This window comes from Manis pentadactyla, chromosome 3 (assembly GCF_030020395.1).
Source record: "Manis pentadactyla isolate mManPen7 chromosome 3, mManPen7.hap1, whole genome shotgun sequence".
In the NCBI taxonomy this organism is placed as follows: Eukaryota; Metazoa; Chordata; class Mammalia; order Pholidota; family Manidae; genus Manis; species Manis pentadactyla.
Window position 1 is genome coordinate 59,476,219 of NC_080021.1, and position 12,267 is coordinate 59,488,485.

Below are 12,267 nucleotides of genomic sequence, written 5' to 3' on the forward strand. Positions count from 1 at the left end.
TATTTAGCTCCTATTTAAATAATCACTCTCATATGTCATTAGGTTAGATGGTTGACAAAAAATACCTATCCTATAGGAGATAACTGTTGTAGAACTAAGATGAAATATTAAGTAAAAGTACATGGAGTATATGGTAATGTGCATTACTAATGTTTGAGATGCATATTTTTGCTAACAAAATATTGTGAGGTATAAATATTAAGTATTTCTATCAACTACTACCATGCTGGCTGGGTGCCCAAAATAAACTAGGTTTCTAAAAAACCAACAGATTATTAAAATCACAACAAAATAAACAAAAATTACTGCTTATAAATCTGTGATTTCATTATATATATATATATATATATAAAATCATACCTATAGAGGCCTTTGAAGTAACTGGAGGATGGTAAAATTAAATTATCCAAATGCACCCTCTAGTGGCAAAGAAGTAATTCACATATATACCAAACAAAATTGTACATAAATCAATCTCCAGATAATATTTAACAGAAAAATTTCCAAATGAAAATAAAAGAGTGTGGCTATTATTAACTTTAATAATTCTCCACTGCTCTATTCAATAATATAGTCATCTGGAAAAATCAACCTAAGTACTAAAAATATACTTACCATATTAAATACATATACCTGCAATGCAATTAAAGACAAGAATTCTGCTCTTTGTAGCTGTGTACCTCTTCTATTATTATTTTATTCCTCAAACTTCTATTCATAGTAGAAATACTTACCTGATGAATTAGAGTACTCACTAAACATATCCTATTATTTTCAATAGGGACAACTGTTTAACATTTTAAATATGATGGTCTAAATCACTAAGTATTCATCACAACCGAGCACTTTTGCCATTAAACTGTGTATTACCTAATTATAAATATCCATAATGTGTTCTATCAACCTTGACTTCACTAATGTTTTCTACTGTTGAATTTTACTGGCTATGAAGAGAATGTTTCTGTCTTAGAAATCTTGTGACAAAACATATTTATAACACTTTGAAGTCAGAAAATACTTTAATAAAATGGTAATTTATATACAAGCTTATAGCACAAAAAACTGCTAATGAAAATCTACTTTCCCATAAAAAAAATTCTGTATTTTGACTTTTGAATATTTTCTTTGTATTTTAGTGTGTTCCAATCTTTCTCCTGAGTGGCTAAAAGATATCAGTGAAAAACAACTGGCATTTCTTTGCTCCAGGTCTTTATTGAATAGGTTTAAAAATGAAGACATTTTTGTAATACAAAATAGTGAACAAGAGACAAGAACAGCCATAATAATCTTACTTAAGCAAGCTACTAATTTTCAGAATATATAAGCAAATTCACTTTTAAACTTACAATCATTGCTTTATTCTACTACAATGGCAAATACTTTTGAAAATAAATATAAATAAAACATGATGCATAGATCTAGGGAAATTTCTTAAAATTTAACTATTGTACAGCAAATTAATGTGAGAATAATATATGCAATTTAAAAATGCATTTAAATACATTGTCACATTTCATAATTCATAACCATATTTCACCGACTTACTGTTCATAATAATTTCTGGGTTCTGGAATTGGATTTCTTACCAACTCATTTTCCATGTAGTAGTACATTATAACATTTACTTGCTACTGTAAGATTCAGTGAGAAACAAACATGTGCCACTTCATTTAAGCTCACTTATCTGCCCTTTCTTTGGGCAGACAAAAAATTATGTGGTCTTAAAAATATATACTTAAAAGAAAGTAATGCTCAGTTCTAGATAAAACACAAGCTTAAATTTCTTCTTTATTTGGTTTAACAATTAGTACAGAAAACATGAACTACTGAATATCTAAAATGTACATTATCCTAAACTTATTAGCATTTATTCTAGTTAATGGGACTCCTTTTTTAAACCAATATAACTGAATAGAGTATTAAAAACATTAAAAGGAATTAAACTAGATCATTTCAGATAATACAATTAAAGATTACAGTGTGAGAGGTGAGACAGAGGCCTCCTCCCAAAACCACATATAATATGAAAATATAATTAATACAACAAATCCTGAAAGAGCAACAGGAAAGAAGGCTAAGCCAGACTGCATACACCTGGAGAAAAGAAAAGACTTCATGGAACAGGATAACGTACCAAAAGCCATGATCCAGTGGGACCCAAGCCCTTTCCCCATCCCAGTTCATGGGCAGGAAGAAGAGAAATGAAGTGGGGAGGGAATGCAGGCCTAGGACTGCTGAACACCCAGTCCTGGAGATCTACTCTGGGAACATGAACCTACGTTGCATGGTGCACTGGAGATTAGTGGGGTTGGAAAGCTAAGACAGGCGGAATACCTGGAGAGACTGAGATTCCAGCCACTTGTGGAAAACAGGGATCCACATCTGACTGCTCTAGGACAAAAGGCGGGCAGTCTAAGAGATTTCCTAACAGTGAGAGGGCTGCTAAAGGGGCAAGGATTGCACAGAGCTTACTGCTCAGGAGAAAGGACAGGTGGACAAAATTGTCTGGGTGCACTCTGCCCAGCAGGTTGGGACCTTTCAGGAGCTTCATCCCTCTGGCTGGCTATACAGCTCCAAGGCCCCCTACCATAATATGCAATCTGCTGTGCCTTCCTCCCGACCAGCCCACACTGGCTCAAAAACCGGCAGCCCCTGCCCTGGTGTGAGGCCAGCCAGAGGGAGACCCTGCCTATAGCAGCTACAAATGTAAAGCATAGAGGCTTACACCTGTGTACTCGGCCCACTGGTTGTGGCAGTAAAGGCAGGCATGGCAGTAAAGGCAGGCATAGCAGCCAGGAAGCAGGAAACAGCTCTTTCCTCCCCTGAAGCACCAGCACCACTTGGCCGTGACCCACAACATCACTCCAGGGGCTGAGCAGCTCCAGTGAGTAGAGATTCTGGACACTAAAGGGCACCACATACAAATATGAAACGTCAAAAGAACCTGGTTCAAACAAAAATCCCACAATACCAGAAAAAGGGTCAAGTGAAACTGAACTCATCAATGTTCCTGAAAGAGATTTCAAAATAAAAATCATAAACATGCTCATGGAGGTACAGAAAACTATTTAAGAACTCAGGGAAGAATTTGTACAGAGATTCAATCATTAAGAAATTACATATCTGAAATGAACATACAATGGAGGGATTTAGAAGAAGATTAGATATAGTGGAGGAGACAATAAATGGAATAGAAATTAGAGAAGAGGAATACAAAGAAGCTGAGGCACAGAGAGAAAAAAGGATCTCTAAGAATGAAAGAATATAGAGAGAACTGTGTAACCAATCCAAATGGAACAATATTCACATTATAGGAGTAACAGAAGAAGAAGAGAGAAAAAGGGATATAAAGTGTCTTTGAAGAGTTAATTGCTGAAAACATTCCCAATCTGGGGAAGGAGATAGTATCTCAGGCCATGGAGGTACACAGATCTCCCAACACAAGGAACTCAAGGAAGACAAAACCAAGACATATAATAATTAAAACGGCAAAGATCAAAGATAAGAACAGACTATTAAAAGCAGCCAGAGAGAGAAATAAGATCACATACAAAGGAAAACCCATCAGACTTCATCAGACTTCTCAACAGAAATCTTACAGGCCAGAAAGGAGTGGCATGATGTATTTAATACAATGAAGCAGAAGGGCCTCGAACCAAGAATACTCTACCTGGCAAGATTAATCACTTAAATTTGAAGGAGGGATTAAATAATTTCCAGATAAGCAAAAGCTGAGAGAATTTACCTCCCACAAACCATCTCTATAGTCTATTTTGGAGGGACTACTATAGATGGAAGTATTTCTAAGGCTAAATAGCTGTCACCAGAGGAAATAAAACCACAATAAAGAAAGTAGAACAATTAATTATGAAGCAGATGCAAAATTAAATCAACTAACCTAAAAGTCAGCCAAGGGATAGACAAAGAGTAGAGAATATGATACCTAATATGTAAAGAATGGAGAAGAAAAAGGAGAAAAAAAAAAGATCCTTCAGATTGTGTTTGCAATTGCATACTAAGTGAGTTAAGTTAGACTGTTAGATAGGAAGGGAATTACCCTTGAACCTTTGGTAACCACAAATCTAAAGCCTGAATGGCAATAAATACATACCTATAGATAGCCACCCTAAATGTAAATCATCTAAATGCACCAACAAAAGACAGAGTCACTGAATGGATAAAACTACAAGACCCATCTATATGCTACCTACAAGAGACTCACTTCAAATGCAAAGATTTATACAGACTGAAAGTGAAGGGATGGAAAAAGACAGTCCAAGCAACTAATAGGGAGAAAACATCAGGAGTTGCAGTACTTGCATCAGAAAAAATAGACTTCAAAACAAAGTCACAAGAGACAAAGGACATTACATAATAATAAAGGGGTCAGTCCAACAAGAGGATATAACCATGAAAAATATCTATGCACCCAACACAGGATCACCTACATATGTGAAACAAATACTAACAGAATTGAAGGGGGAAACAGAATGCAATGCATTCATTTTAGGAGACTTCAACACTCCACTCACTCTAAAGGACAGATCAACCAGAAAGAAAATAAGTATGGAGACAGAGGTATTGAACAACACATTAGAACACACGGACCTAACAGACATCTACAGAACACTACACCCAAAAGCAGCAGGATAGACATTCTTCTCAAGTGCACATGGAACATTTTCAAGACTAAATCATATACTAGGCCACAAAAAGAGCCTCAGTAAATTCAAAAAGACTGAAATTGTACCAACCAGTTTCTCAGACCACAAAGGTATGAAACTAGAAATAAATTATGCAAAGAAAATGAAGAAACTCAAAAACACATGGAGGCCTAACAACATGCTCCTAAAGAATCAATGGATCAATGACCAAATTAAAACAGGGATCATCCAATATATGGAGACAAATGACAACAGTAACACAACACTGCAAAATCTGTGGGATGCAGTGAAGGCTATGCTGAGAGGGAAGTATACTGTAATATAGGCTTACCTCAGGAAAGAAAAACAATCTCATATGAACAGTGTAAATTCACAATTAACAAAAGCAGAAAAAGAACAAATGAGGCCCAAAGTTAGTAGGAGGGACATAATAAATATTAGAGCATAAATAAATAAAATTGAGAATAAAACAATAGAAAATATCAAAGAAAGCAGGAGCTGGTTCTTTAAGAAAATAAACAAAATAGACAAACCCCAAGCCAGACTTATCAAGGAAAAAAGAGTCTACACACATAAAAGGAATCAGAAACGAGGAAGGAAAAATCAAGATGGACACCACAGAAATACAAAGAATTATTAGAGAATACTATGAAAAATTATATGGTAACAAACTGGATAACCTAGAAGAAATGGACAACTTTCTAGAAAAATAAAACCTTCCCAGGCTGACCCAGGAAGAAACAGAAAACTGAACAGAACAATTACCAGCAATGAAATTGAACTGGTAATCAAAAAATTACCTAAGAACAAAATACCAGAACCAGATGGCTTCACCACTGAATTTTATCAAACATTTAGTGAAGACCCTAATACCCATCTTCTTTAAGGTTTTCCAAAAAGTAGAAGAGGGAATACTACCAAACTCATTCTACGAGGCCAGCATCACTCTAATACCAAAACCAGGCAAAGACACCACAAAAAAAGAAAATTACAGACCAATATCCCTGATAAACATAGATGCAAAAATACTCAACAAAATATTAGCAAACTGAATTCAAAAATACATCAAAAAGATCATCCATCATGAACAAGTATGATTTATTCCAGCAATGCAAGGATGGTACAACAATAGAAAAGCCATCATCATCATCCATCACATCAACAAAAAGGAGGATAAATACCACGTTTTCATCTCCATAGATGCTGAAAATGCATTCGACAAAATTCAGTATCCATTCATGATAAAAACTCTCAACAAAATGGGTATAGAGGGCAAGTACCTCAATATAATAAAGGTCATATATGACAAACCCGTAGCCAACATACTTAACAGTGGAAGCTAAAAGCTTTTCCTTTAAGTTTGGGAACAAGACAAGGATTCACCCCCTTCCACTTTTATTCAACATAGTACTGGAGGTCCTAGCCATGACAATCAGACAACAAAAAGAAATAAAAGGCATCCAGATTGGTAAAGAAGTGAAACTGTCACTATATGCAGATTACATGATGTTGTATAAAAAAACCTAAAGAATCCACTCCAAATTGACTAGATCTAATATCTGAATTCAGCAAAGTTTCAATAATAAAATTAATATACAGAAATCTGTTGCATTTGTATAAACTAATGATGAACGAGAAGAGAAATCAGGAAAACAATTCCATTTACAATTGCATCAAAAAGAATAAAATACCTAGGAATAAACCTAACCAAGGAAGTGAAAGATCTATACCCTGAAAACTATAGGACACTCATGAGAGAAATTAAAGAAGATACCAAAACATGGAAACACATTCCATGCTCATGGATAGGAAGAATTAATATTGTCAAAATGGCCATCCTGCCTAAAGCAATCTACAGACTCAATGCAATCCCTATCAAAATACCAACTGCATTCTTCAACAAACTAGAGCAAATAGTTCTAATATTCATATGGAACCACAAAAGACCCTGAATAGCCAAAGCAATCCTGAGAAGGAACAATAAAACTGGGTGGATTATGCTCCCCAACTTCAAGCTCTACTACAAAGCCAAAGTAATCAAGACAATTTGGTACTGGCACAAGAACAGACCCATAGACCAATGGAATAGACTAGAGAGTCTAGATATAAACCTAAGCATATATGGTCAATTAATATACGATAAAGGAGCCATGGACATACAATGGGGAAATGACAGTGTCCTCAACAAGTGGTGTTGGCAAAACTGGACAGCTCATGCAAGAGAATGAAACTGGATTACTGTCTAACCGTATACACAAAAGTAAACTCAAAATGGATCAAAGACCTGAATGTAAGTCATGAAACCATAAAAATCTTCAAAGAAAACAGGCAAAAATCTCCTGAATATAAACACAAGCAACTTTTTCCTGAACACATCTCCTCCTGCAAGGGAAACAAAAGCAAAAATGAACAAATGGGACTACATCAAGCTAAAAAGCTTCTGTACAGCAAAGGACAACATCAGTAGCACAAAAAGGTATCCTTCAGTATGGAAGAATATATTTGTAAATGACATATCCAGTAAGGATATCCAAAATATATAAATAATTCACACATCTCAACAACCAAAAAGCAAATAACCCAATTAAAAAATGGGTGTAGGATATGAACAGACAATTCTCTAAAGAAGAAATTCAGAGGGCCAACAGGCACATGAAAAGATGCTCCACATCACTAATTATCAGGGAAATGCAAATTAAAACCACAATGAGATATCACCTCATACCAGTTAGGAAGGCCAGCATAGAAAAGACTAAGAACAACAAATGCTGGTGAGGATGCGGAGAAAGAGGTACCCTCGTACACTGCTGGTGGGAATGTAAACTAGTTCAACCACTGTGGAAAGCAGTACGGAGGTTCCTCAAAAAACTAAAAATAGAAATACCATTTGACCCAGGAATTCCACTCCTAGGAATTTACCCAAAGAATACATGTTCTCATATTCAAAAAGACATACACACCCCTATGTTTATTTCAGCACTATTTACAATAGCCAAGAAATGGAAGCAACCTAAGTGTCCATCAGTAGATGAATGGATAAAGATGTGGTACATATACACAGTGGAATACTATTCAGCTATAAGAAACAAATCTTACCATTTGCAATAACATGGATGGAGCTAGAGGATATTATGCTCAGTGAAACAAACCAAGTGGAGAAAGACAAGTACCAAATGATTTCCCTTATTTGCTGAGTACAACAACAAAGTAAAACTGAAGGAACAAAACAGCAGCAGACTCAGAAACTCCAAAAAGGGACTAGCAGTTATGAAAGGGGAGGGGTGGGAAGGGAGGGAGAAGGGGATTGAGGGGTATTATGATTAATACACATGGTGTGGGTGGGATCATGGGGAAGACAATGTAGCACAGAGAAGACAAGTAGTGACTCTGTGGTATCTTACTACACTGATGGACAGTGACTAAAATGGAGTATGGGGGGGATTTGATAATATGTGTGATTTTAGTAACCACATTGTTTTTCATGTGAAACCTTTATATGAGTGTATATCAGTAATACCTTAATAAAACATTATATAAAAATAGAAAAAAAGAATGAAATATAAGGTAAGTAAAATGACAATTCCATTACCACTAAGTTTATGTCCCCTGCCTGAATTAAAAAAAGAAATCCCAAAAATCTAATGAATAAAATTATCAAGTATAGGCATAAATAAATTTCAGAGAAAACTGTAAGCCACAAACTTGTACATTGATCCTTACAGTTGATAAGAATCAAAAACATGAAGCTGGAAATTGCCTACAAATGATTTGCTAATGCTTTTATAATATCATAGCTTTGTTAGGTTTGATTCAACATAAATTACTACTGAATTACTCAATACGACTGCCGAGGCAATCCAGGATCTATTTACTAAATACTATGTTACACTGAAATTGACAATTATTAAAAGCTGTATATCAGTTAAGTTAGAAAGTGTAATTACATTTTTGTGAATGTTAAATTACATAAGTCAGCTATGCAGTAAAGCAATGCATTTTCGTGTCTTTTGATTGTGATGTGAATGGTGTTTCAGCACTAAAAAGAAAATATGAAAATGAAAAATTAGATATTCCCTTAACTCACTCATTACTATATCTAATTAAACAAGGGACTAAAATTCAAATACTTTTTTTATCTACATGCCCTCAACTATGATTAGTTACCCAAATTATTAATTATTAGTTGAGGTGGTTTGTTTTAAAATCAATTAGAATAATTTCTTCCTAATTCAGATACATAGAAATAAAGATGTTAAGATTTTGCAAGGAACTTTGTACATCTTATATTAAATAATTACATTTCAAATTTGGCAAAAATTAAGTAATAAAGACTACTCTTCAGACATGAAGTTATGGAAAATAAAGACAAAAAGTGAAATTTGGAGACACAATTGGAAGTATGAATGTATGTTCAATTAATAATTTATCAGGTTAAAAAAATCATTCAGTTCTAACTAGAGTAAGATATATTTGTATTTTCAGTCTTGTGTCTCTGAAAAGGAAATTGCATAATTACACTGTAAAGAATAAATATAGCTCTGAAAATTATTGAATTAATAATATACTAAGTAAAGGGCACTATAGACTGTAGGGGTTTTTCTCTTCTAAGAAATATATTTATAAAATTAATTGTTGAAGAGCTCTAGAGGAAAATTACCTCACATAACTGAAAATATTCTATTCAATTACAAAATTCCAAGCATCCTAGTGTACTATGATACTATCTGAAAATAGGCACTGGATAATAAAAATGTTTATTCTGATTTTTTGCTCAAAGTAATGATCATCTTAAAGCTAGAAGAGCTAAGCACTAGTGTTTTAGTTTGTGGAGGTATACTTAATGTGCTTTAACAACAACAGAAGAGTAATACCTAAGTTAATGACTCAAAATCATTTTCTAACAGATAAGTGAGTATTTCCTTGAATGGCACAATTTGGGGTATCAGGTATTTATTATATACAGTATATGTACACACACATATATATGCACTCACACACATAAGAGAGCCAAAGGATTATGATCCAAAAATTGCTGAAAAAGTATTGAGTAATTTTAGCATAAAATCACTTGAGGAACTATTCTAACTGTCCAAACATCAATAGTTACAAAATTCTGGATTTAGCTTTTTTCTTATTGGATTCTGTTCACAGAACCATTCTTCGAATGCCACATTCACAGCAGAACTTAGCCCATTCTACGGGGTATTTAGTCCCACACTCATGGCAGAATTTTGGTAAGTGTCCTGTTGAATTTCCTTCAATGCCTTTAATGTTTCCTCCATTAAGTGAAGATAAATAGTCTCCATCTGGCCTGAAGAAGTACAGAAAAAAAGTGGAAACAAAAAGTATACATCAGTAGTTGAAAACCTTTAAGAAACAGAACATAATATATTAAGTATAACTTACAAGCCTGCTTATCTCATTTTTAATATCCTTCTAGTTCAGATACAAAAATTCCTTTTAGTTAATATTGAAATTATAAATGTTTCTTTGGCATTATACTTGTCCCTATGCAGAGCACTTTTCATAAGCAAATGCAGCCATGCTTGCCGTTTGCTCTGTGTACTAGGTATTTACTAGAATGGGAATAAGATGGAAATTTACACAGTGTTCCCTCTGCAAAACCATCTACTGAATCAGAAATCCTGGGGTAGGGCCAACAAGTTGTGTTATTAGTACTTCAGGTGATTATGATGCTCATTAAAGTTTGAGGACCACTGGTTTAGTTGGCATATATTCAAAGGTCAGCAGTTATTTTCCCTCAGCACTATGAATGTACTGATTCTATTGTCTTTTGGCTCCAAGTGTTGTGAACTGTTTACTGTATGGGTAATCCTGGCATTGTCTAAGAAATGTTTTCTCTGTTTTTACAATTTTCATATTGTCTGTTCTGTCTTCTAAAGTTTCATTACAATGCAAATACATGTTGTTTTCATTTTATTCATTCTGCCTATAATTGTGGTTCTTTGATTCCAAAACCTCGTGTTTTTCACTAATCATGAAATATTAGTGATTATTATTCAAATGCTGCCTCTCACTCATTATATCTTCTTCTTTTGACCTGTGATTCAATACATCTTAATTTTACCATGATTTTTAATCTCTTTCACATCTTCCATCTCTCTTAGGACTATACTCTAGATAATGTCTTTAAATCTGTCCTCCAGGTCACTGCTCTCTTTTTCAGCTGTATCTAATTTATAATTTAAACCATCTTTTAAGTTTGTTTTTTCCTTTATATTGAGTTATGTTTGATTCTTATGTAAAGATGATCTAATTTTTTTGTAATAGTGTATTTTTATTATTAGTTATTCCGATTAATTCTCTTGTGTCTTTAAATACTGTGAACAGACTTACTTGATATGCAATGTCTGATGGTTTCACTATCTTAAGTCACAGGAACTTGTGTTTATTTTCTTCCTAACTCTCATTCATGATTGACTGTTAATCTTTGTATAGTTTGAAATTTCTATGTGTGTTCTGTAATTCACAATTGTGAGCTCATGTTTGCTCATGAGAATCAGGAAGCCTGGGTTAAAGAGCATTTCACATAGGAGACAACTTGATTTTGCTTTTACAAGCTCTGAGGGAGCAACTAAATCAAGATTCTTATTTTTCCAGTTAAGAATTTATTAGAATATGCAGATATTGTCCTTTCAAACATTAAACTCATATAAAAGTGAGATTATAGTTCTGAAATTACTGGTAGGAATTCTTGCATCCTTCTGAGCCACAGCTGAGACAGACAAGCTGGGGGGTCTCCTAGTCCTGGTTGGTGGCTTTTTTTTTTTTCTAGTCCATCCTTCAACTGAGAGATAACTACTTATGTATTGTGAGAAAAATGTTAGCAAAACACGTTGTCCTTTTTGGTGGACATCTTTGACCTTAGAATAATGTCCTAGGTCTATTTAATGAAAACACAATGAAAGTAGAATGCCAGTTATGTTTCCAGGCAACAATGCTTATACACCATCCCCTAAAACTGGACACGTCCCTCAAGACAACCTTGAAGTTAAGTATATGGTACTACTATAAGAGATACTGGCTTCCCGTGGGGACACAGAACTTGTAATTAGATTGACCCTACATCCACGTATGAAATCTTGTCCTCTCACTAAGTCACTTGGATGACCAACGAAGACTAGCTCCCAGACTGCTACAAGGGCTCTCACGAGTGAGAGACCCTTAATGCTGCCCTAATATCATTCCAAATTTTCTGTAAGTAATTCCAATGCCAAATGTAACATATTGTCATTTGATTACCTCTAGCTGAGCCTAAAGTGACCCCTTGGTGAGCATGCAAGAGTGCTGGCTTATAGCAAGACACATGGGGGGAGGGTGTGGGAAGAGTAGGTAAAATGAGTGTCTAATACTCCACTTCCTACAAGTCCAAGAAATCAACTCCTCTCTCCCACAATGTCATTAACACCCATGCCTCTACGTAATGAAGATCAGTCAAATCATCAAATGCAGCTGCAGTTCAGGGTTAAATGACTAATTTAACCTCTAGTTTCCTTTACGTTTTTGTCCTGTGGAAGTTTCCCTTTTCTTAATGCTAAGCTATACAATCAAAATGATACGTGTTCTATTTTATATAGCATTT

General features: G+C 34.6%; 1 protein-coding gene and 1 long non-coding RNA gene across 3 annotated transcripts in view; both read right to left on the reverse strand.

Annotated features, from left to right (window-relative positions):
* Nucleotides 1-1,192: 1,192 nt before the first annotated feature.
* Nucleotides 1,193-12,267, reverse strand: part of LOC130682873 (uncharacterized) — an 89,295-nt gene continuing 78,220 nt past the window's right edge. Inside the window, exon 2 of the long non-coding RNA XR_008996270.1 lies at nt 1,193-7,468. This is a non-coding gene — a long non-coding RNA (uncharacterized LOC130682873). The remainder of the gene's footprint in view (nt 7,469-12,267) is intronic.
* Nucleotides 9,598-12,267, reverse strand: part of ZC2HC1A (zinc finger C2HC-type containing 1A) — a 48,680-nt gene continuing 46,010 nt past the window's right edge. For both annotated transcript variants that reach the window (XM_057497950.1, XM_036887519.2), the window contains one exon: nt 9,598-9,975. In XM_057497950.1, coding sequence (XP_057353933.1) covers nt 9,810-9,975 — 166 coding nt within the window. In that variant the 3' untranslated portion in view covers nt 9,598-9,809. The remainder of the gene's footprint in view (nt 9,976-12,267) is intronic.